At 41.5% G+C, this 27,185-nt stretch overlaps 1 protein-coding gene across 1 annotated transcript; it reads right to left on the bottom strand.

The window, feature by feature from the left end:
- Positions 1 to 952: 952 nt before the first annotated feature.
- Positions 953 to 27,087, bottom strand: uimc1 (ubiquitin interaction motif containing 1). The gene is made up of 21 exons (XM_080434563.1): positions 27,053 to 27,087; positions 24,452 to 24,568; positions 23,943 to 24,024; positions 23,261 to 23,382; positions 22,163 to 22,328; positions 21,388 to 21,569; positions 18,153 to 19,325; positions 17,164 to 17,267; positions 16,513 to 16,771; positions 15,129 to 15,233; positions 14,829 to 14,884; positions 13,581 to 13,882; positions 13,259 to 13,326; positions 12,745 to 12,850; positions 11,745 to 11,842; positions 9,773 to 10,091; positions 8,164 to 8,299; positions 6,722 to 6,833; positions 5,632 to 5,683; positions 3,256 to 3,283; positions 953 to 2,312 (listed from the first exon to the last, which is right to left on the bottom strand). Exons 2-21 carry the CDS (start codon positions 24,539 to 24,541, stop codon positions 2,048 to 2,050), a joined length of 3,825 nt encoding a protein of 1,274 aa, XP_080290689.1. The 5' UTR covers positions 24,542 to 24,568; positions 27,053 to 27,087; the 3' UTR covers positions 953 to 2,047.
- Positions 27,088 to 27,185: the final 98 nt, after the last annotated feature.

Here is a 27,185-nt window from a genome sequence, read left to right as displayed (position 1 = left end):
CTGAAAAAAAACTGCAGTTCTAGTGGTCGGCTAGAAATCCAGCAGTACTAGAGGTCCTGCTAGGATAGAAAACCAGCAGTACCAAAGGTCTTGGTAGGATAGAAAATCAGCAGTACTAGAGGTCCTGCTTTGATAGAAAACTAGCAGTACTAGAAGTCCTGGTATGATAGAAGCAGTACTAGAAGTCCTGGTATGATAGAAAACCAGCAATACTGGGATCCAGTTTGTTACTGTTAGGTCACAAGCTCAATCCCAGTTAACAGCCATGAGTCATGTCCAGGTGTCAAGGTGTGATTTTAAAATATACTGGTGGGTCACTTAATGTTTAGTGCAAAAAGATGTGGGTGGGGCCCAGTGAGCAAACACATTTGGAAGCCCATCGTACTGCGATTAAATAAATATTAAAGCCATGTTGAAATTTGGTAGAACCTATTTTGTCCAAATATTGTCGATCATCTTTGTCCGTTGAGCCTCTGTGCTCTGAGTGAGTGAGTATCTGGAAATATAGATTTAATGCACTCATTTTCACTCAGGTAACATAACATGAAAACAGCAATGTCAAACGAGAAACACCAACCAGGCGCTCACGGGAGATAAAAGCAGTAAAATATACCAAGTACTGGTGGTGCTTCCAGGATCACCGGGAACAAACTGAAGAAACAGAGATCCAAGCACAAAAAAAAAAAAGAATCAGGAGGGAAAGTAAAAATAAAAATCCTTTGTTGGAGCATAAGTTAAAACTCTTTTCTGTTTTAACTTATGTTATGCTGTAATGAAAGCTTTTTGCTTTTACTTTGTCTCTTCCTAATTTTTTAAGTGCTCAGATCTCCTCTCCGTTTCTATAGCAAAGGCATCTTTCCCAAAGTAATGACTAGGGTGTTTTTATTTCATTCGTTTTATCAACTGGGTTTTTTATTTTACCCCTGCAACACACGTACAACCAGGAATATTGTTTTTTACCCCTGCAACACACGTACAACCAGGAATATTGTTTTATACATACAATGCCGCCTGATGTATACTTGGTTGTGCATTGTGCCGCACGCTAGATAGAAACAATACCAGCTCACCAGCGTCTCTGTGCGATATGTCTAGATGTGATCACCGAGCCAGTCTCAACATCGTGTGAACACAACTTCTGCAAGGCTTGTATTCAACACTACTGAGACATCAAGGATATTTAACAGTGCCTCATGTGTAAGACAACAGTTCCACAAGAGCTGAAATGCAAGTCAATACTTTCTTGTCAGAGCTAGCTTGACTTTAAGAAGTGGGCTCTTGTGATCCTTGTGAATCAAAGTCCAGACCAATTTTGCCAATCTACAAGCTCACAACGTGTCGTGATGCGTCGCATTGTGAGGTTGTAGATCTTTACACGCTGGGAGCGTGATGAATAAACAACCCGAAAGTACATTGGGGAATATTTTACATCCAACTATTCATATAGTTGATGCCTCATTCATACAATGTTGATGATTTTACTCCCGGTGAAAAACATTGACCTCGTTTAGAAAATTATGTCACTTTTCTCTGTGCATAATAATCACGTGTCAACTTTAAATAAAATCTGACTCCTGGTTCCTTATCAAAGACCGATCTGATAAAGATGATCAACAATATTTAGACTTATAGTGTACGTATCGCAGCCAAAGTTCATCATCACTTTAACATAGTGTCACTGTCGGGTAGAAACCTTGCATGTCCAAAACTTCTGGAAAATATTCCTGAAAAGCAAATGGAAAAAAAGAATCTGTGTTCCAATGGATCCAATCTCATTATTTAGTCACAAACTCTTGTTAAGTATAAAACCCACAGGCAGACTTTACCATTTGAAACTTTGAAAGTGTAAAATAATGTGAGCTTGTAGAATAGCTATTTTCGCGTGACAATCTTGTACGACAAAGTAGGGCAAGTATGGGAATACAAGCTTCGTGGCCGACGGCAACAATAGGAGGCTTCTCTCAGCAGCCTACAACCTTAAAAAACACTGTCACTGTTTGTACTTCCTCTTCTCTCAGCAGCCTACTACCTTAAAAAAAAAACACTGTCACCGTTTCCACTTCCTCTTCACTGCTCTTCCTCGACTTGCGCCTCCTCCTCCTCCCCCTCCTCTTCTTCTTCCTCCCCGCCTTCCCGCCCCCCTGCGGGATGGCGATCTGGGGTTGAGCGCCTTCTTGAAGTCCACCAGGCAGTCGGAGGCCTCTGAGACGGAGGTGAAGGCTCGGATGGGGGAGTCGCTCACACACAACACCTCGCTCTCCTCCTCGCCTTCTTCCTCCTCCTCCTCGTGGCCGCTGAGATCGATCACCTCTCTGACACAAACAAACACCACTTTGTTATGGTTTGACAGCGTGGCCTGTGGCACTTATAGACACGGCCCTGTAGCAGCCGTTTTGAATTATTGTCCCTTCACGCTGTTGAAGGATTTAATGAAAACAAGAATTTTCATCGATAGGTTTAACTTTTCATATTAGATTAAAAAATATTGAATGTATTGGAGATTTTGATATACTAGATTTTCAGGCGGCTACGTGGGACCTTCAAATCCAGCTCTATATTGCGCTGATCAGTGTTAAACACTGCTGTTACCACTGCTGTAGTGGCCCATATGTGTGCAATTTAGTTTTTTTAGTGTGACTATTCTCATGGCAGACCCCTGAACAGTGTTTGTGCCAACTCTGGTGAGGATTGGAGCAACGGTGCGCCTGTGTCCACCGGGGGCCCCTAACGTGGCCCCTGGTGTGACTATTGTTACGGCCGTCCCCTGAACAGTGTTTGTGGAAAGTTTGGTGAGGATTGGAGCAACGGTGTGTCTGTGACCCCCGGGGGCCCCTGACATGGTTCATGAGGGTCGCACGTGAACCCTAATGGGACTATTGTCATGGCAAACCCCTGAACAGTTATTTCCCCAAGTTTGGTACGGATTAGGGCAATGGTGTGCGCCTGTGGCCCCCGGCGGCCAATAACGGGGCCCCTGGTGTGACTATTCTCATGGCAGACCGTTTTAACAATGATTGTACCAAGTTTGGTGTGGATTGGAGCAATGGTGGGGGGGGACACTTGGTTTCATTCTGAGAGCCTGCTGCCAGTTGCCTTACTTTGTGCTGATTCTAGATCAGCCTAAATTGTCACACAAGTTACACAGCACTACAAACCAAACGGTACCTATTAGGTACTGTATACAGTATCAGTAGTATGGGGTACTGGTTCTGGTATGGTACCGGTGATATGATCTGATAAACACTGTTCTCTTACCTGTAGTTCACGCCAGATGGACCAGCCTCTGTCATGAAAAAAACAAGTTTGTCAACAGTTTAACACGTTGACAAGCTGTGGCCTCCCTGTCAAATCTGCCCATAGTAAGTTACTATGCATTTCAGTTTATGAACAAAGCCACACAAATCACAACACGATGTGTCGAAGCCTCACTAACAGGCTGGCTGGTTGTGGGCATGTCAACAAAGATGTTTCACTTGAACAGTGCAAAAGTGCTTCACAAGAACAGCGTTGTTGCAGAAATTCACTGACTAACGTTATTACATCCACAGATTACAACTACGATCCAGCTTTCACACCCTTAAGTTTCACTTTGTACTTTGTTCTAAAAAATAATCTTCTCTTCTGGGGGTCCCTGGCACAAAACATTTTCAGGAGGGGTTTCCGCGGCCAAATACATATCATCGGCCTTAGGTCTTGATGGGTTAACATGACCATTTTTAATCCACATACAGACATAACCTGTACATACATACTGTATGGTTTAGGACTAAAATACATGTCTGATCTTGTGCTACATCATGAACCATCCAGACCTCTCAGGTCATCTGGATCTGGGACAGCTCTGCTTTATGAGCCCAGAGTCATAACTAAACGTGGAGAAGCAGTGTTCAGTTTTCATGCAACACATTATGTGGAGAAAAAAAAATCTCAGAGAACTGCAGGTCTGATAGTATGTCCACGTATGAACAGTGAACAAGGAAAGATTGCCTTCATTGTGGGATCGCTTCAGCGATCACACTAATGTTATCTTCATTGTGGGATTGCTTCAGCGATCACACTAATGTTATTGCCACTACTTGTGGGATCGCTTCAGCGATCACACTAATGTTATTTCCACTAGTTATTATTCCGCCCGTTTTTGGATTGGTCAAGCTTCACGTGACATCACAATATGTAATATAAATAGGTAAGACAGAATTAATCAGGAACAGTACTTTCTAGTGTGATACTATCAACATTCATCCTTAGCGATCCCACACTGTTTCTTCAGGAACAGTACTTTCTAGTTATTATTATTATTCCGCCCGTTTTTGGATCGGTCAAGCTTCACGTGACATCACAATATGTAATATAAATCGGTAAGACAGAATTAATCAGGAACAGTACTTTCTAGTGTGATACTATCAACTATCAACACTCATGATCCTTAGCGATCCCACACTGTTTCTTCAGGAACAGTACTTTCTAGTTTCTTATGCTCCACACAAATGTGACAAACTTTAGGACTCTCTGAAACTGGTTCGATTGGTCTCCATAGAGACATTTAGGGTGCTTCTTGAGGACACATTACATGGTGACTGCACCCGTTTCATGTAACCATACATTTATTTGCATCTGTGATTTGTTTTAATGTGGTTCAAATGTTTATGGTTTTATATGTATTGTATTTTATAACTGTACTAGTTTTATATGCTGTGATCAGGGTGCACTTGAAAAAGAGAGCTTGCTCTCAATGGGCTTCCCTGAATAAATAAAGGGGTGACAAAGAAATAAAAGAAAATCTTAATCAAATCAAAGCTAAACACCTGTTTGCTGCTGCCTTTTATTGAAGTTATTTGTTTCATTTTTTCTACACTGAAATTGTATTCTCTTGTTCTTGTTTTTTATTATTATAATATATTCAAATATCATTTAATGAGTTTATTTTTGTGTAAATGCTGTCTTAGTGTTCAATATTTTATGCAAAGCACTTTAAACTGCCTTGTTGAAATGTGCTCAACAAAAACAACTTGCCTTGCCTTCTAGATGGCTTGGCTTTGGGCCACACCGCAAAAGCAGGTTGTGTCACAATGAGAAAATAAACAAATACAGGACCAGTGTATCCAACATGGAGACAAAAGACCTTAAAGGTTTAATGACATTCACTTTTACACCACATTCAAAGTCTTTGTCCTGGTCCTTCAAAAGTGTACAAAAAGTTTTAAGTGAAAATTCCATTCCAGTGATCCATGGCAGGTGTTTTTCTCTCACATTTCTAAAGCCTTTTCAACTGCAATGAAAAAAGAAATCTTTGCCTGCGGGTGTCGCTGGTGAGGGATTTTGCCTGTCAATCATCGCCTCTGCTCCGCCCCCCCCAAAGGAAAGGATAGGGGAGGGGAGGGGCGAGGAGGAGAGTGGGCGGGATTAATCGACTGTGACCTCACTGTCGAAGGGCCAAGCTCAGATTACTTTTCAGCCTAATTATTCAGAAAACCCCAGACCAGAGAAAATCCACTGAATGTTCTAAGTTCAGGTTTTTTGGGTGTAATTGAGGTCATAAAACCCCAAATAAAACATTGAAAATAAAAAAAGTGAAAATGAATGTCATGATACCTTTAAGGCTCTGAGTGGGCAAATAAAGCATGTTTTCACCTGTTGCGTCTCTGCTCTCAGTCTGTTTCAGAGCACTCAGCAGGTCTCCTCTCTGAAAGAAGGATGGCATTATTAAGTCATAAACAGGCATCATGTTGTGAGCACAGCTTTCATTTGGAATAAAAGATACTATGAAGTGTATATTAACCACTTAAACCCTAGATACTTCCATTGTATGTAATGGTAATGTTCTTACCATTGAGCGAATAGAGCCTGCCTGCTTGCTCAGGGGATAAATGTTGACCTTTGACACACAATCTAAATGTCTCAATAGAAGAGCAGGGAGACAAAATACTACCACGGCAATCGTGTAAGTTATATTGTATTAACATACTCTACCATACAGATCGGATAAAATTACATTTTATTCATATTTCTTTTTGAAAATCTTGAGGTACTCTTACTTTACTGGAGTATTTTAAATTTTCTATACTTTTACTTCTACTCCACTACATCTCAGAGGCAATTATTATACTTTTACTCTACTAAAATTATCTGAAAACTTTAGTTACAAGTTACTTTGTAGATTTGGATTATTACTACAAAACATACATTAACCACTTCAACCCAATATACATAGCCGATCTATGCATTGCGACGCATTGTGAGCTTGTAAATCTGCTATTTTCAAAAGATTTTAATACATCCTAATATACAATTTAGAGTGGCGCGCATGTGCGACGGTCGGTGTACGGTCGGTCTCATACGGGTCCTACCGAGCCGAGTGCAGCCGACTAGAGCCAAGCGAAAACGAAGCAGCGGCCATTGAAATGTGTCCAACAGCTGGCAGCTGCCACAACGTGGCGACGCAGCGACACGGAGACAGACAGAGGGACACAGAGGTACCAACAAACACAAAGCCCCGCCTAGCGGATAGACGGGAGGGGCGCGCAGTTCTTTCTACTTTTGGTACTTAAATACATTTTGATACCAATACTTTTGTACTTTTACATTCTTACTTGTAACTCATTATTTCTACATTGCGGTATTGATACTTTTACTTAAATAAAACATTTGAGTACTTTTTCCACCACTGATAGTAAGCCTATAATATAATAAAACATGCTAAATAAAGATAGGTGTGCTGTACCTGTTCACTCCTAGTGGTTTCTTGTCGGATGCATTTCTCTGTGTGTCTGCCGAAGTCACTCAATGGGACAGCTTTATGACAGATGTAACACTTCTCCTTTTTATCAAACAGCCTGTCACAGGTAAACACAACATAACATTATTACTACCTTATTGTCACCCCACCAGTCCCTCAGTCTGTCTGATAGCAGGATGGAGTGCCAAAGTCCTGACATCACTCCCGCTACCCCTGGGCCGCACAAGTATTTTTTCTATTGAAAATCCCCATAGAGAAATATTAGATCGTGTCATAAGAACTGTGTTCCAAAAACAAACAAATAAGCCAGGCAATTCTGTCAGGTATGTGACTGTCATTTATGATATAAAATACATAAATATCCAAATATATATAAAATATATTTGAATAAATTTGTACTTTTTCATTTTTTGATTTTTGTAACAGTTCTTATATGACGCAATCTAAGATTTCTCTATGGGGAATTTCAATAGATAAAATAACTGTGACCCAGGGGGATAGTGGCCTCTAGCGGCAGTGATGTCAGACTTCAGTGCTCTAATACCTCAAGCAGTTAAAGGATTTACACAAAACGTTGTGGAAAAAGGTTGGTCCTGTGGCCCAAAGGAAGAACTGATTCACTTTTAATCTCAATTGGCCAGAAAGAAAGGAGCATCATGGCAGAGGTCGTGCCCTTTAACAGCATATATGCATATAACTTCTAAACAGATTAACGGAACAGCACAATAAATACTTTGAAAAAAGCTTTACCGTGAGCCCACTAGGAAGAACTGATTAGCTGCTCACATGCATCACATAGTTCTATTGGCCAAAAGACACACCCCAACGCCACATTCACACCTGCAGCAGTATGCCACTTTCGTGGCAAAAAGCAACGAGGTTCCAAAAAAAAGGAAATAAGAGCAGCAGCCAACCGGAAGCGTGCTGCGATCTGAAATTAGGCGTGGAGCAGGCACACCCAGGAAGGTCCACCACCACGTTTTGTACTCAACCATTCAGCGGAGGAAATAAAACGAATTATAAACTGACACCTTGACAGAGGTCTGTTCTTTACAGTCAATATAATTTAAAAATGGAAAAATAAAGCACTTAAAAAACAAATAAAAAAAGTAATCGGTAGTCCAAGTAAATAATCGATAGCTGTAGCCCTATTTTCGAGTTATTATTAGAGCACCTTTCTAATTCCAACCTTATCCCTCTACCCTCTGGCCTACTGAATCCATCCATCAGTTACTTGCCGCCCAATCTGGGGGAGTGGGAACCCATTCGGTAAAAAAGAAAGAAAATAATTTAGTTTTTGCTTCGGGGTGCACTACCTCAGTTTGGCTCCCCCCTTTCTTAGTCGACTTCCTCCCGAGTGCTTCTGTGTTTATTCCTACTAACAACGCCACTACATTTTAGTTTAGGGCAGTTGAGAGATTACTTGCCGTCCAACAGAAGAAGAATGAGCAGCAGTCTCCTCCGCAGTGGAACCTCTATTCCTGACAGAAGAAGAATGAGCAGCCGTCTCCTCCGCAGTCAACCCTCTATTCCTGGCTCGCTTCGGACGAGGAGATAACGACACTAAAAAAATTAAATAAGCAGTTTGTTTTAATCGATTAACGATTTCTTTGTGTTTTTATCATCGAAAATTGGGGAACAAAACAAAAAATTACTTACGAAAATTGCACGGGGCAGATATGACTAACTTAAATATCGTCTCTGTCGGGTGGAGAACGCCGATGGATGTCCAAAACTGTTACTTTTCAGGATTCAAATTCAAAAACGGCAAAAGTAGCAGATCTACAAACTCAAAACCCAAGCTTGTCGATCTGCTACTTTTGTGTGACACCGACCGTAGTATGATCAAGTAGGGTTTAAATTTACCAAAAAAACACAAAGTTAAAATATGGAGATAAGAGGTTTCTGCTCGTCAGCAACAATATCCAGTACTTGTGTGACTTAAATAACTTACAATGACCAGTACCAATGATAAACATAAATAATGCATTATGGCCAAACAGACCATGCATTTAATAATTTTACACTTTTTAAAAAATTGCGGGAATAGTTGATCTACAAGCTCTGTGAGCCTGCAGATCACTTATTTTTTTAATTATTTTTCAAAAAAAAATTCAACAAGATGAATGGAAACCATTCTGATGTTTATGCGCTCATCTGAAATAATTGTGATCAGGGCAGGCGATGTCATAATTGTGACAGACCTATAGGTACTGTAGGTAGAGAGAAACAAACTGTTCCAAATGAAAGAAAACCAGCATGAGCTGAGGGGAACACTTATGTTCAAAACTACTAGAGCTTGAACAAACATTACAAAGGAGATGTACTGTACATCAGTTATGGCAATAGAAATATGGAATAGTTGTGATAACGACTTAAACATGTGCAGTTCAATCTATGAATTCAGGAAATTGAATCGATGTTTTGCTATTGTTTCGGTTTTATTTACATTATAAGGTAAAAAGACAAAAAGGCTTTATAAGCTAAGGCTTCAGCCTACACCTTTTCGATCCATGTGTTGTTTTTGTGCCGTTTGTTGTGAATAACTCTGTACATGGCTTAACTCATTCAATCCGGGAAATCATTTTAGATTTTAGCTATAGCCATTATTTTATACTTTGGCTATTAAAAAATAGCAGCTATACAAGCTCATAGCCACGCTACGAGCTTGTAGATCTGTTATACTCTTTTTTTTGTGCAAATGTATACGTTTTTTAAAGCAAACATTTTTTTACTCAAATCTTTGCTTCTGGGGGATTCTACAAATGTCAAGTATGTTGCTATAATATCAGTGGTATGTGTGTGTATGTATATATGTATATATATATATATATATATATATATATATATATATATGGACACATTTTCACTATTTCTTTTTCAAAAACAGAAGATCTACAAGCTCATAGCGCTGAGCTTATAGATCTGCTATTTTTGAATCGCCAAAGAAATCTAAAGTGACACAGATGCGTTCCCGGTTTGAATGGTTTAAGACCGAAATAAAACCGTTCATTCATTCAAACTCTCTCTCTCCACCTTGGAGGTGGTCGGCAGCCATCGAGGCAAAGTGTCCTCCTCCACTTCCTCCTGCCTCCTCCTCCCCGTTGCAGGTGGCCGCGTGCATCTCGATGCGGTCCAGGGGGAAGGAGGCCTGACAGATGGGACAGGCCATGGTGGAGGAGGCCTGGCTCCTCTGTGGAGAACACCGTGGCCCTCCTGGTGGGTCCGAGGAGGGAACACAGGACGAGGAGCCCTGCTGGAGAGCCGTGGTCATCATCTCCTCTTCTTCCTCCTCCTCCTCTACCGTCCTCTTTTCCTTAATATGGCTTTTGCCCGGACGCTCAAGGAATGTTGTCTGTCCAGAAAAAGAAAGAAAGAGAAGAGCATTCTCGACATTAGTGTTTCTTAAAGCGGCACTATGCAACTTTTTTTATTTATTAATAAAATGTAATTTTGTCCAATCTGTATGGTAGAGTAGATTAGATTAGATGTCTTTATTATCCACAAGGGAAAATAGTTTTGCTCAGGTCAATGCATACGTTCAACAAGACAATACATAAATAAACACCACAATTAAAACACCTAGCAAAGTACTTCAATTCTATAAAAGATAAAAATTCTAAAGATTTAAAAGAGACTTTAAAAGAAAGCAATGTCCTCTCCACGCCTGTGGAGCACCCAGCATGTGTTTGTATATGTTTCATGTGTGTGTGCATGTATGGAAGTCCATGGAGCGATTAGCACAGAGTCCAGCTCATCCAGGTGCCTGTGTGTGTGCGTGTGGGGGGGCATGTTATTAATATAACTTATACAATTATAGGGTGGTTGTATTTTGTCTCCCTGCTCTTCTATTGAGACATTTAGATCGTGTCAAAGGTCATGTCTCACCTAGACACAGTATCTGACACGAATGTTGACCTGGTGGTCAAGACTCAATTTATCCCCTGAGCAAGCAATTTCAAGGACCCCCAGTTAGCTATGCAATAGGCCATGGACGTCCATTTGATTAATTTTTTTTTTAAATAGTGTGTGTGCGCCACACCCCCCTATGGGTATAATAGGCAAACATTATGCAAAAATAGGCAAGCATTTGGCAAAAATGTTAATGTTGCGATGCGCTGTGTGATGTGCTATTTTATGTACAACAAAGTATATAGGGTTTAAGAGATTTTGAGAGTTATTTTCTAGATGTCAGCCCTCACTTTAATTTAAGTGGTAATATCACAGCCAGAGTCTGATAATTTGTTGACAATGTTATGCTGTTATGGAACAATTTCACCATCAAATATTTGCATGACTGCCACTATATTCTGATTCAGTCATCCACAGGGAGGTAATTCATTCACAAAGCTTGCTAAGTCACATACTGTACTTGGAATGCCGTCTTACAATATGGAACATGCCCTAAAGTGAGAGTTTTAGTCTGCCTTACCCAGTTTGTCAGCTTTGTACAGTACGTGTCCAGGATTATTACAGTACTGAGGTGGCAACCCTATTCCTTTACACATAATAATAAGTAAGAAAGCATGTTTGTGGTAAAACAGAGGAAACATGAGTCAGAAAACCTGGAACAAAATGTGCAGGGTGCTGTCACACCTAATTAGACTAAGCTGGGTGTGAATACACACCAGTCGTGCATCGAGCTAATCGCACAGCCGCGCCCATTGAGCGGAATGGAAGTGTGTGCCATTTCATACCATTGGTGAAGCTTGGAATGCAGCATCTTCTCTATTAAGAGATCTCTATGGTTGTTCCAAAGTCTAGACTCAAGACAAAAAGTGCCTTTGTCACCATTACCCCTGGACTTTGGAATAATAATAGGCAGACCTGAGGAGATCAGGCTAGCAAATGCACTGTTCTCTTTTAAATTACTTTGTTTTAAAAAGTGCTACACAAATACAGCTTTATTATTATTTGATTCAGGGATGTGAATGAGAACTTTAACTTTCCTGTTGTGGTCTTTTTCCTACAATACCATGAAATTATAAAAATATGAAACTATAAATACATTAAACTCGTCTGTCTCTTCTTCCATCCTTTCATCCTGTCCTCCGTCAGGGCTGGCCACAACCATGTCCTCCTGTTCTTTCTCTTCATCTGCTGGGGCTGAAAATGGAGACAAAATGTTCTATTTGCATCTGATAGATCAAGGGTTCCCAAACTTTTCAGTGCTAGCCTGCGACCCCCCAAAATAATAGTATTTGAACTGGGAATCCCCCACCCTGACAAGCACTTGGAATTGTAGGCATTACATTTAGTTTGACTCGGTTCCACAGATAATTATTGTGAAAATAGCCGAACTACAAGCTCACAGCGGCGTTGAGAACTTGTAGTTCGGCTATTTTCACAATGTTTTCCTATTTCTTAGGTAATATTTGCCAATTTGGTATCAGCCATAACCATATAAGGAGTTCCCAATGCAGCTACTCCCAAATATGGAGTGTGTTGTCTAACCTCAATGTGTCGTCATGGCATCAAGCGCAAGAAAATCAGTCCGCTCCATATATGGTCACAAAAGGGGGCAAAACCATATATGGGCATATGCTGATGACATCAGGGATCTCGGGCATATCGGTCGCATAGCGGCCCGAACTCTAGATGTAAAAAAAACTAGAGGGAGCAGAGTGAGTGGGATGATTTGCTTGGCCCCCGGAAGTGCATGCTTGGAAAAGTTGGACGGCAGTGATGTATGTACAGTATATATATGTGTTTATGTTACGGAATGTACATTATAAAGTTCATGTGAGTAATAGTCAATGAGCTTAAAACTTGCAAAAATGCTGGTATGCAGTAAAAGCATCAATGTTAATTTAACTTCGTACAGTCCCATAAATGTACACTGAAGATTTTATTGTGTATGGGCCTTTGAAATCCACAGTTCACCTTTCTATAAAGCCCTGCAGTCTCTTTTGGTTATATCGGTCAGTTGTCATGGCAATGGATTTGTGTTTACATCAGTCAGTTATCATGTGAATATACTGTATTTGCCATCCAAGGCTGAGACGTACCATCAACGTCCATCTCCTCTGGTGTCTGGCGATGCTGGTCAGTGGACTGGGACCGGACTGGGATGACAGTCTGGCTCTCTGACTGGGACGGACTCAGAGACTGGGGCTAAGGTTCAAATCAACAATCAAGAGGGTTTTATTTGTCACTTACTCATACAGATGCATGCAGTGAAATGTTGGCGGGACCTGTCTACTGTGCTAGCAACAGAGATACAATATACACAATTTTGATTGCATAAAAAGAACAAGAAAAAAATTAGTTACAAAAGACAGAAATAGGTTTTTAAAGTACATGCAAGACCCACACTCTAAACCTACCTAAACTTTAGCAGCAAAACCATAGCAGCAATAGGTGATGTGCAATAGGGAATGTTCAGAAAATACCAAATAACAGTAAGCATCCTACTTTTAAAAACAACGCATATAGTTTTATATAATGACTGACATTTGCATGGACAATGGGCACGCGCACGCGCACGCACGCGCACGCACACGCACACGCACACACACAAACCTCTGCTTTCGGGCTGGTGGGAATTATCAACACCTGTGTCTCGTCATCATCAGGGTCCAGTTGTGTCTCTGAAAAAGATTGTAGAACAACTATTTTCACAAAGAAATAATTGCAATTATTTTTTAATACAGTAAGAAAATGTGCTTTTCAATGATTCGATTCATCAGAAAAGTAATTCATAGAATAATCGCTAAGAAGACAACCGATAGTTGCAGCCCTAAAACAAACTAATGGCATACAATGTTGACACGTTGTTAGCTTGAAAATCTGTTCTTGTGGGCAAGCGATACCGTCGTGTGACAAACTATAACTGAGTGTTTACCTGGACACACTTCACAGTCAGTGTCTTCTTCATCTGCGGCTTTCTGTTCCTCTTCGTCCTTCTTCTTGTCCTGCTTGTTGTTCTTCTTGTCTTCCAGTTTATCATCATTGTTGTTGTGCTCCTGTTCATCTCTGTTTTTGTCCTCCACTTCATCACCGTTGTCGTCTTCCTGTTCATCTTTGACGTTATCCTCCTGTTCGTCGCCGATCTTCTCCTCCTCCTCCTCGTTCTCTTCGTCTCTCTCTGGTGAAGACGCCGAGGTGCTTTTTGCTCTTCTTTTAGGTCGTAATCGGAGGTTACGTCTGCAAACAAACGTCATCAGATTCAACATGCAAGCAGTGGTGGAAAAAGTATTTTTTTACTTAAGTAAAAGTATCAATACTGCAATATTAAAATACTGTTATCTAGGCTCTCCCTAGGCTGGCAGAGTAGCGCCCAGGATTACATAGGCAATTGGCACTGGGTGAAAAAATGGGTTACAAAATCGTGGGATAACATATTTTTTTCTAGGGGAAAAAAATATATACTCTGTTAAGTAAAAGTCCGGGATAAAAATTCACTTGAGTAAAAAAGTATTGGTATCAAAATATACTTAAAGTACCAAAGTAAAAGTACTCATTGTGCAGAATGTCCCATTTCACAAGTTCATAATGTATACAAATCTTTTGAAAATAGCAGATCTACAAGCTTGTAGATCGGCTATTTTCAAACGGCCGAAATATAGAAATGTAAATGTACTTAGTTACTTTACACCACTGGCTTTACACCATTCAAAACCCTAGCCTGGTTCCAGACGAATCTGCCGTTGCAAAAAAAAATTGCCCTCGGCAGATTAGGTCTGGCCCCTCTCAATAGAGATTGCATTTCTCTCCCTCCAAAGTTGTGAGGGACCAATCAGGGCCCAGTATGCAAATATAGGGCGGGTTTATCACCAGAGGCATTTTTTGTATTTGCCCATTGGAAATGCATGTTCCACACAGAGATTCCAGACTAATATCTACGCAGTGATATTAGTCTGGCCATGCCAGGCTATCAAAACCCTAGTCTCTGGAGGCACCGTGGAAGGATTCAAAACCCTAGCCGCCCTAGCCTAGCCAGTGGTGGTGGGCAGGCACTTTACCCCTGAGCCACCTGCCCAAAAAAAATTCTGCTTAAATTAACTGTATACTTATATCAAGATCAATATCTTCACTTTCAGGGACGACACAACATTGTTGTCAGACTGAAACTGTTTACAGTGTGTTTCACCTTCGGGCGGGACGTCTTATTGTAGATTCAGCAGGCGACTCTGGACTGGGAGCTTTCTACAGATAAAACAGTTAATAGTAGTTTTATTAGTCCATACAATGTATTCATGATCATTTCATTAACGTAACACTGAACGGACAACTTTTACCTCAGTGTAATACTACACAGTATTACATGAAATAAGAATACAACGTAAAAGCAAACACACTTTGTGCTTCTGTATTTGGAGACACTTTGTGCTTTCCGCATAAAGTTAAAGTTAAAATTAAAATGAAGAATGAATTAAACCAATGAAAGTACCTCTGGCTGTGGCAGGATGGGTTCACTCCATCTGGCCTTCCTCAGCAAACCTCTCTGAGCCCGTTTCAGACTCTTCTCATAGAACTCCAGCTGGTCCACAATCACCTGATAACACACACACCACATCACCATCTCTTTATTCAGCAGCTCCAGTGGATCCACTTAACATTATTGCCTTTAACACATTAACCGCCAAGAACGTAGTCCTACGGTCCGTTAAATCCAACTGTTAAGCGCCGAGACCGTAGCCCTACGGTCCGCGGTCTTTTCGCGCTATAAATGTCCGGGTTCACTTTCGGAATTTTTTTGATCCACTTCCGTTTCCGGTTTGATGACCGGAAATAGAATTATTTGGGATCCGGTTTTGACGATCACGTCCGCCCTCGTTCTACAGACGAAACTGAAACTCAATTCTCTTCCTGTAGTTTTTTCTCCTCGCATTTCACTGTTTAACGTAATCCGCTCTAACTACAACATGGATGCCCCGTTTGACACGTGGATTTCACTGGGAGATACGTTGAGATGTCGCGGATGTAAACAAACCGTGTACGGCTCAATCTTAAGGATTTTAACACGATCTATGGCGACATGAAAAAAACAAAAAAACAACAAAAACACCTTGGCACTGGTGAGTACATTATGAGATTAACCTCTGGCGGTCGATGTGTTAAAAGAAAATAGGCACCGCCTTTTTACATTAAACCCTATGAGAAATGACCAAAATGCGACCACATACAGTAGTGGCCGCTTAGAAGGCGCAGATCAGACATATATTCCATGATTTGAAGTGGCAGTAGCTGAGTGGGTAGACCCTTTCCCCCCCTTCCGGTCCATTGAAAAGGATCGTACACGCATACTCCAAAGTGCCCAGGTGCAGGAAAAACAGCAACACAAAAAAAAAGAATAACGTCCGCACACTGGCAAAATAAGGTCCACTGTTTATTGCTTATTCAATGTTTCGATCACCACCCGGTCCGCCCCCAGTCTATGTGTTGAAATGTCCCTCAGCAAATCCCTTAACCGCAATCCCTTAACCGCAAAGTGTCCCCTTGTGCACTCAACATGACCATCTGAGCTGCCATCGGCTGGGTGAAGATGAAACTGAATTTCCCCTGTGGGATAAATAAATAAAGCCACTGAATTCTATTCATTTTAGTACGGTACAAAGATCTACATGCAGAGAATTTAAATTTGCTTGGGTTAGGCAGGGGATGCAACACAAAAACAATTTTTACAGTCATTTATTTTTATTGTCTCAACGGAATAAAAACTAAACTGACACTTTCCCAAAACAAATGCAAGTGCTATAAAGTTTACACCAAAGTAAGTAATTGTTGCTTTGTTACCTGAATAACACAGAACCCAAGACAGAAAGAATCCATACCTCTGTGTAGGTGTCCGGGTCGTGGCCCGGCGGGCAGAAAGGAACCCCCCAGCAGTAGCACACCATCACCCCTCCTCCGGCCTCCAGTGTGTGGGCAGGCAGCCTCCTGGCGAGCCCCTGGCTTGGACCAGGCCTGGGCTCGTTCTGTGGTGGAGCAGCAGGTCCTTGGTTATCACTTCTCCCTGGCAGCGGGTGGAGGCGGGTGGAGGCACAGGGAGCTGAAGGGCCAGGGGAAACACCCTCCACGTCTCTCCTGGTACTGAGAGAGTGTCACAGTCAATATGGGCTGGACAAAGCAAGAGGGAACCATCAATTAGGGCTAGGAAATATATCGATATTATATCGATATGAGACTTGATATCGTCTACTGGATTTTGGATATCGGAATATCATGATACGGCTGATGGCATAAGCCCTATTTTATACTTTCAAAATGTAAAATATATATTTTTTTTAAAGCCGATATACAAGCTCACAATGCTTGTGCGTTGTTTTCGCGACGAGTTGTTTTAGCAAAAACATTTTTTAAAAGAAACTTGATATTATCATCACAATAGCGATAGCGAGGTATTTGGTAAAACAAATATTGTGATATTATTTGACTTCACCCAGCCATACCATCAGTGGTACTGGTAATGGTTGTGTCCCTACCGGTGTCTGGGGCCGAGACTCTTGTAGTTGGGGGAGAAACTGTGGATGTTTGGCCGGAGAAGGCCTCTCTCCGCTGGGACGACAGGGCTGAGAGAGATCCTTGACTGGACGACAGCAGCAGGATGCATGTTGCAATGGAAGAACAGGAACATAGAACATTTACAGTACATGCCTCTTTATATTTAGAGGACAAATATAAACAATATGTAACAATTGAGAGCCATTTCACTTTAATGTAAGTGAACTCTATATTCTAATAGTACTCATTGCTATAGAGTTGTTTGTTCAGTAACAGGAGTCGCCAGGGCTCTCCAGCTCTTTACTAAACAGAAAATGCATTTTCAGGTCAGGATACCAATTTTATCCAATCAGGATAGAGAACTCAGACAGGATACAGATTACAGACAGGATACAGATTAAACAAGTGAAATTGGAAATGATAACACAAAGAAATGAGCAGACAAAATTGGAACTGGAACACTATACAAATGAAGCTGATAAATGGGTACTCTCTCCCGATTGTCTGCCATTTTGTCACCTACCTGAACATTTATTTTCTGTTTATCAAAGAGCTGGAGAGACAGGGAGACCCCTGTTACTGAACAAACGCTCTATAGCAAATTAGCAATGATTACTATCAGAATATAGTGCTTTAACCTTTTAACAAAAACCTTTTTGTTTTAACCAAAACATATCACTTACCCCATCTTTAATATTTTATATTAGATTGTGTTAAAGCTCCTTTTCAGATTTCTCACTGTAAGAACCCAAAACTTTGAAGGCTTTCAACAACTTTCTTGATCTTTTGAATAAAGATCATGCTGACTGAACTTGGGCCCTGAGGTGTCTCAATTCTAACGACAAGGCCTGTATGTCTTTGATCAGTGCAAGGTTGAAGGCTGACCAAATTCACTATAGATAACAAATAGGGGGAAGAAAACACAAAAATAAACATAATGTGCTGCATTTGGGTGCCTTTTAAGCTTTACCTTCCAACTGTTCCAGTCCGAGTCTCTCTCCGAGTCTGAGAATAAAGGACTTGTGGGGACAGTCGGGCTCTTGGACGAAACGACACTTTCAGAGTCTGTCTGACCTCTGGGGACGGTCGGGCTCCTGGAGAGAGAGACGTTTGGCTTACAGGCCAACGAAGGTCTGTGACCTTGGCTCGTCCGGCCAAATACTGGACTCGTCGTATTACCCTGAACCTTCACTTCATCTTCCTCCGAGTTGGTCTCTGAGATCAGAGGAGTCCTGGGACTTCTGGAGAACGTCGGGGTATTGGGTACGTTGGGGTACTTCTTGGACACCGCCGGGTCTCTGGGGAAGGTCGGACTCCCGGAGAGGTTTGGTTTACAGGCCAACGAGGGTCTCTGGTTTTGGCTCGGCCTGCCAAACACCGGGCTTGTCGCTGCGTGATCCTGCTCGATCAATACGTCGTCTTCTGGGTCGGACTCCGATAATAACAGACTTGCTCTGCTGCTCTCAGTCAAATTATCAGTGCCTGTGGGGAATGTTGGACTTGTCGTGTTGGACAGAGAGAGGTTCGGTTTGTAGACCAATGAGGGCTTCTTGTTTTTTTGGCTGACCTTGCCTAACACCGGACTGGTGGTGGAATAGTCCTGGCTCTGCTGTGTGTCTACGTCGTCCGGGTCAGCCACTGAGAATATATCGCTTGTTTTATCAAACAAACGGCTCTCTGACAAACAAGGGTTCTTGGAGATTCCTTGACTGCCGAGGAACGTCGGACTCGGACTGGTCTTGGCGGGGACGACGTTCTTGGACAGAGCTGGACTTTCGGGCAACATCGGGGTCAGCGGGGGCCTAAGGAGGTTTTGGCTAGTCCTACCAAAGATTGGGCTGGCGGGAGACCTCGAGTCCTGCTCCCTCTGCTGTCCGCCAGAGAAGACGGGACTTTTGGGGAAAGTGGGGCTCTGGGAAAAAGCGGGCTCCGCGGTTACTAGGGAAAGACCTTTGGTAAACGTGGGAGTCTTTGGCCGAGAAGGCAGAGACGACAAGAAGTTCTCCTGAGAGCACGAGACGGACCCCGACTGGCAGGTCGCCAGTAACTCCTGGCTCATCCTGGGGAGGCAGACTAAAGATGGTCTGAGGGGTGTCGGAGCAGGAGGCAGCGGGGAAGAAGGCTCATCCTGCTGGGTGAAGTCCTGGGATTGGTGGATGGAAGTGAAGGTTTTGACATGTAAAACATACATGACAAACAAGGATACATGACATTCAGATTAGGACATAACGCAAATAACAGATGAGAAACTAGAAAAAGTGCTCCTCGGAGCACAGGTCTCCACCAGGTCAGGTAGGTTATTGTGGGCCAACAATGTTCGGAATTTGCCAATCAGGATGGAATATGAAAAATGGGACAGAACCATCTTGATCACTTGACTATAGAGATAATGGGTACCGATTTGCATGATGATTGGACAACATTTGTAGGAGTAATACAACAAAGAAAAGTTTTGAAAAAATCGGCCTCCTGGTGGCGCTATAATAGGGCAATGTTAAAGGGTGGCATTTGTTCTTCAACTTAGTGCGAATGTGCTTGTAAAGTGTCACCTCAATCGGACGCTGTGTTCATGATTTGTGGCATTTTGTTCAAAACGGGCCACTTCTGCAAACTTTAGATGTCATTGTTAGCCAATCAGGATGAAATATGAAAAATCAAACAGTTCCATCTTGATCACATGACTATAGAGATCATGTGTACCGATTTGTGTGAATTTTGGATAAAATGTGAAGGCTTAATATCCAAATATGTATTTTACATAAGTCGGCCTCTTGGTGGCGCTATAAAAGGCAAATGTGAAAAATGCAGGGCGGATGTTTTTCCTTGGCCTCTAGGGAGTGTGCGTGAAAAGTTTCACGCAGATCGGTGCAGTTATAGTTAAAAACACAAATCAGCATTTTATAGCGCCACCATGAGGCTGATGTGAAAAATGGCAGGTGGCATTTCTTCCTCGGCCTAGTGGGAATGTGTTTGTGAAATTTCACGGAAATCACAAGCTGCGTTCATGATTTGAGGCATTTTGTTCAAAACGGACCAATCCTGCAAATTTTGGAAGGCAACCTTAGCCAATGAGGATGGAATATGGGGAATGGGACAGATCCGTGTTGATCACATGACTATAGAGATACTGTGTACCGATTTGCATGACGTTTGGATAAAATCTGTAGGAGTAATGTAAAGAAAATGGGTTTTGAACAAATCGGCCTCCAGGTGGCGCTATAACGGACCCATGTGAAAAATCTGAGGCAGAGGTTCTGAATTGGCAGCCAGGGAGTGTGTGTGCACAGTTTCGGAGCGACCGGGCCTACGGTGCCGGAGATTTGGTGCTAACACACAGACAGGACACACGGACGGACGGACACACACACACACGGACGGACGGACAGGGGCGAAAACATACTCTCTCGCCATGCCTTTCGGCCTGGCGGAGACAATGGACGGACGGACGGACGGACAGGGGCGAAAACATACTCTCTCGCCATGCCTTTCGGCCTGGCGGAGACAATGAACTTGTTCGCTACACATTCCATACGTTCTTTGATTAGGGCTGGGCAATATGTCAATATTATATTGATATCGTCATATGGGAATGGGACTAGATATCATTTGGGATTTTAGATTTAGACTGCAATATTATGATATGGTGTAAGTGTTGTCTTTTCCTGGTTGCATCATTTAAAACTACAGATATATAATATTGATATATTGCTTATTATATTATATTATATTAAAGTCACTTTAGGGATACAATAGATAATCAGACTAATCATGGAAAAAACATTATTGATGATTTGATAAAGTAACCGATTAATAATCAATCCCTATTTTGGGCTCACTAACATTTTTAAACATTTAAAAAATGTAAACAAAAAAGGTGAAAATAGCCAATCACAATGTTGTGACACGTTATAAGCACGTTATAGGCATTTAAAAGTAATGGCTCCTTGGTAAATGACTTTTAAAACTCAGCTGTGAAACAGTCCAGGAGCTTTACACGAGGGTAGAAGTCTTATAATAACATTGATTGGCTATTTTAAAATTGGGCTTAAGTGGTTAATCGATTCGTTGATACATTAAAAAAAATCATATGTAGAAACACGCTTCTCGATTATTTGATTAATCAAAAAAGTATACAATGGAGTAATCGCTAATCAAAGAATCGATATTTGCAGCCCTAGTCACTACATATATGTGTTCAAACAGACCTGTGTGGAGGGCGGCTCAGAGCACTGAGAGGAGGAGGGGAAAGGAGACGTCTGAGTGAAGATCTTCTGCGTCTGAGACAGGTCAGGCATCTCTATCAGGGGGCTGGAATCTTCAGCGTTCCTCTTCCTCTTCATCCTGTTGTTGTTGTTATTGTTGTTGGTGTCCCCCGGTCCCCTCCGGTCTACGAGGACAAAACAAGAAGAGGTCGAGTCTAGGGGTGCAACAGTGATCGAAGCTAAATTATTATTAAAAAAAGATGAAATAATTTTATAAAATAATCAATTCATAATTGATCACTATATGGGGCATGTCATTATAAAAATGTCAGTTTATCTCTACCCCTAAAAAAAATTAAATGTGAAAATAGCTACTTTTGTGTGACACAGTACACAACAAAGTATGGCATTAATTTACGGAGGGGGGATAAATAAATAAATTCAAGGTTTGGAGATACAAGGTTTCTGTCCAACAGCAATGATATGAATCCATCAGAGGACAGAACTGAGTCATGTATTATTTAACTTGAGCTCAGTATCAACCAGCTGATGTGGCCTTGTGGTTGGAGTGTCTGCCCTGAGATTGGGAGGTCGGGGTTCGATCCCCGGTCGGGGTCATACCAGAGACAGGGGTCCCAATGCCACCCAGCTTGGTGGCATTGGGGGGTAAGTCCCTGCGACATACTAACGTCATGTCCAGGGGATGCACTTGTACATCAAGCCGCCTCATACTACAGGAACAGGAGATTAAGCTCCTACTATCTGTATTTGTGGTTACCTAGTTCCGGGTGTATCTCTGCCCTGCAGCTTCTCTGTGAGGTGACCTCCTGCCTGACAGAGGGTCCAGGGCCGTCTGAGCAGAACTCCAGCCTCCGTCTGCGGGGAACGGCGTCCAGCGGTGGTGACGGGCTCCGGGAGGGAGGGAGAGGCTGTGTCTGACTCATCTGAGTGGGAACAGAGGATATAGGGCTGGTCACGATCATGACATTTTAGTTGGCGATTCATCGTCATACACATATAAACGACTTAGCCCATATGTAATCATTTCATAATAAAAAAAGAAAAAGCTAAAACAGCCTATCTACAAGATATAGTAATGCCAATGCAGGAATCTCAAGCTGTTGTTGTAAAGTACTCTTCTGCCATCTAGTGGCTCTTCTTTTAACTGCACTGTGCTCTGAGGATGGACTGTACGCCTCCTGATGTATTAGAACCATATACCTCCCCTCAAATTGATGTATTAATATTGAATTGTGATGCTCAAAATTCCAATCATGTCTGTCATGCCCCATGTGAATGCACCTCAACAACCAAGAAATGTGGAGAATGAAGAGAATGTGGAACTTCTTGATAATCTATGTAATTGACACATGTAAAAAGTAATTCTTTGGAGCCAAAAGTCTCAGTTACAGCAGCATTGTTGTTGTGAATCATTTTTTTGCGAATAGCAGAAGTGTTTAAAAACGATAAAAAAGATCAATTATGCTTTACAGACATTTAGCTGCCTAGTTTATCCAGAAGGACACGTCCAGCCAACAGATACTTTATCATCAAATGATGGAGACACTAGGGTTGGGATCTTTTAGGAATTTAGCGATTCCGGATCCTTAATGATTCCCTGTTAACGGTTCCCTATAACGATTCCTATAGCATAGGGGGTTCCAAATGGACCCTTGCAGGCCTGTAACTTTGAGAGTGTGTACAAATGAAACCAAATGCACCCGTAAGGGTCCATCTGGTTCCATTTGTACACTCTTAAGAGTTATGATGGTCTTTGAAACTAAAGTTTGAGAACCACCGGTATTGCAATTACATAGCAGACATGAAGTCACATAACAGCTCTGACAGTGTGATAAAAACGGGGACACACACTCACACTCTCCTCGATGGCTCTCTGCAGGGCCTCGTCTTCCTCCTGCTGGCGTCGCTGAGCGGCGTCGCTGGCTTCCTGTTCGCTCAGACGCACCGCCAGGTCAAACATCTCCTCCTCTGTCAGCTCTGAAAACACAACGGATCCTCACAACATCCTCCACATGTCTACGGTATCATTGTGTGTCTGGGTCTGCAGTGACAAGTCTCAGAGACCCTTAAGCTGGCAGTGTTCAAGCAGTGTTCTGTCCACTGAATTAGGTAGGACCACTCAATCAGCTCTTCAACACATTTCTGCTTTGCCGGACTCTCCTACACTGTCTCCCCCTGAGCTATCCCTACCGTCTGTCTCTCCTAGACTGTCTCCCACTCAGCTTTCTTACTGTCTGTCTCTCCTACAACGTCTCCCTCTCAGCTTTCTAAATGTCTGTCTCTCCTACAGTCTCTCTAAGCCTTTCTACTGTCTCCCTCACACCTTTACTACCGTCTGTCTCTCCTGCACTGTCTCCCTCTCAGCTTTCTTACTTTTTATCTCTCCAACACCATCTCCCTCTCATTATTTCTACTGTCTGTCTGTCTCAGAGTTAATACTAAAAGGAGAGTTCAGTGACCCTTTCTGCCCAAAATAAAATGAAACAAATTAATATGTTGACATAATTCTGAATGCCCTTGTGAGTCCTGTTATGTACCTTTTGGTGCAGCTTTACTTTTCGCCTCCCTCTTTCGTTTCGGCCGTGATGTTGTTGCAGGGCTCAAACTCAAAAACTCAACCTGCGGGAACACAGAACAGAGAGGATGATAGTTTTTTCTATGCAGATACATCTTGTTGTTTTGTTGACTAGATTTCATGCTTACACTGTTAATTCCGATCTCACACTTTTAATTCACTCTGGATAAGAGTGAATGCCAAATGCCTAAAATGTAATTGTATATCGAGAGGATGGTGATTTATCAGTGAAAGCCTACACAGACACACCTCAAGTGCACAGTGAAATCCTCAGTGTTCTCAAAACCAGAACATAGCCGACCTACAAGCTCACAAAGCGTCATGACGTGTTGTAAGCTTGTAGATCTGCTATCTTCACAGAATGTTGACCTGTTTTCGACGAACGTTCATTTCATTTATTATGACACGCCCCATTTTACACTCTCAGAGTTAGATAAACACTGAGGAGGACTTTAACAGCATGGTGTTTACCTCACTATCATCATCGCTGACATCCTCTCTCTCCCCTGCCGCTGGTTGTGTACCAGCGGCATCCTTGTTCACGCGTTTCCTCAGAGGCATTTTCACCTGCGTCCCGAGTGATCACACCTGACGGAAGAAAAGAAAACATCCCCAAATAGGGTTGAGTACAGAGAACCGGTACCAACACATCAAATACTACCGATACCGTACAGTAGTATAGTACCGAATAGGTACCGGTTTGTAGTGCTGTTTTTTTTATTTAGGCTGATATAGAATCAGCAGAAAGTAAGGCAGCACTGTCTGGCAGCAGGCTCTCAGAATGAAACCAAGTGTCCCCCTATAGCACAACATTGTTAAAAAAAAACTGAAACAAATGCTATTAATGTCATTGACTGTTTTTTTTTGTATGGAAAAGTATCAGTTCTGGCACCGTTTAGGCACCTTATTTAAAAATAACAGTTTAGCAGAGGTTTAGTACAACATTGTTCAAATTGGCCTTGGCAAAGAAATGATTTATGTCATTGGCCGTTTCTTAATTTGAAGAGTAGCAGTTCTGGCACCGGTACCGTTTAAAAAATACCGGTTTATCACCGGTATCGGATAAAACCCAATCGATACCCATTCCTATTCCTGAACCTCTGCTCATGAATGAGCTCCTGAGTCCTAACTAACTTAAAGGTAGGGTAAGTGATTTGCTTTGGTTAAAATAAGTGTTAAATAGCTCTATATTCTGATAGTATTCATTGCTATAGAGTGTTTGTTCAGTATTAGGAGTGTCCTTGTCTCTCCACCTCTTTATTAAACAGAAAATGCATTTTCGTTTCAGTTTCGGTTTCATTTCCAATTTTATCCAACCAGGACAGAGAACTCAATCAGGATACAGATTAAACAAGTGAAATGGGAAGTGATGACACTAAGAAATGAGCAGACAAAATTGGAACTGGAACACTATACAAATTAAGCTTAAAAATGAGTACAGGGAGACATCTGTTACTGAAAAAACACTCTATAGCAATGATTACTATCAGAATATAGTATTTTAACCTTTTAACAAAATACTTTTTGTTTTAACCAAAAAATATCACTTACCCTACCTTTAAGTTAAAACCGGACAATATTTAAAAGAACTTCCAAAACTCCTGATTGCATCTTCACAATATGAGCAAACACACTCAATCTCAAACATTAAAAGCATAATTGTCATAGAAACAACGCTCGTTTTCATGTTCAACGGGTGAAGTGAGAACGTGCTATAACAATGTATGAAAAACACCCTGGGTTCCTTTTCTTATTTACTTTTATTTACATTTTAGTGGACTGGTGATTTGCTGATGCAAGGAAAATCTTCTCTCATAATATGATGAACGTATTATACATATTATTAGTCATTCATTATTAGTAATAGTCATCTGCGTCATTGTAATGAAAATGTTCATGTATTAACTATTGGACGTAAGTTACTTATTACCAACAATTACACTCAGTAGCGTCTGTGGCTGAGTTTAATAATATTATTCAAAATGTATTTATACTATGGCTATTTGAAAATAGCACATCGACAAGCTCACAATAGATGTGCTATTTAATAAACAATTAGAAAAAGATTTACGGGAATTGTATTTATTTTGTATGTGTAAAGGAGTAGTTCACCCACAAAATGACTTATTTTCTATTAATTACACACCCATGAAGCATTGAATTCATGGAGATTTTTTAGCTTTTGTTGCATTCCTAAACTAATAATTAGATTACCGGCGGAAAGATGCTAATGTATCCAGTAGGAGACTCAAAGGAGACTATTTGAGTCTCCTACCGGAAATACACCCGGTCATCAAATTATTGGCTCAGGAATGCCTTAATATAATCCTTTAAAAGATTATGAAAACTTTCACCCATAATGCCAAAATAGGGAGGGATGCCAGCCAGGGTTAATATGGCAAAGATCTTAAACTTTAATTACTAGCCTTTCGTCACAATGAAATCTGTAACAACAATAATAATAATCAATAACCATCATTCATTATTCAAAATGTCTATAAGTGTCGCTGTGTTTACAGTTAGCTGGTTGCTAGAAATCAGTGAAGTTACAGTGGTTCTCAGACGTTTCATGTCAAGGACCCCCAAATTAATTTGGCCACAGACCCCCATAAAAGATTTGTGTTATTAAAATGTTTCCCAAAAAAAATGTATTTTTTCCAAGATCTTTTTGAAAATACACCCAAGCTTCTGCTGCTGTATCATAGGGTCAAAGTGGTCAAAACTGATTTAGCTGGGGATCCCCTGGAGTGGAACCCCCTCCCTCAAAGACCCCTGGGGGTCCCCGGACCCCACGTTGAGAACCACGGACGTAGAGTAATTGTTTGTATGCTTGTTAGTAGTGCTAGGTTTGTTTACAGTTGCACAACAGTGACATTCAGTTTGATAACACACACTAGCATCTTAACATGCAACTTTACTTTGATTCATTGTTCAAAAACTACCAAACTACCTCCTACAGTGTGGTATAAACGTCGTGTTTCATCGGGACAGATACTTAGGTGTCTGATACACGGATATGAGTGAACTTTAACCTCCTGAATGTTGTGTTAAGTTGTGTTCTTCAGTACTCACTACACAGTAGCACACTTTCCTCACTTTCGGGCGGCCATGTTTGTTTTTCTGTCCTGTCACGTGACCAGGCAGAACCGCGCCAGTTTCGAAACGCGGTGTAGTCCCCACTAGGACTACAAATCCCATACCCACA

The sequence above is a fragment of the Gymnoscopelus braueri genome (assembly GCF_963280865.1).
Source record: "Gymnoscopelus braueri genome assembly, chromosome: 8".
NCBI lineage: Eukaryota > Metazoa > Chordata > Actinopteri > Myctophiformes > Myctophidae > Gymnoscopelus > Gymnoscopelus braueri.
Note: the sequence above shows the minus strand (reverse complement) of the source record. Positions and strands in the feature narration are given on the sequence as shown.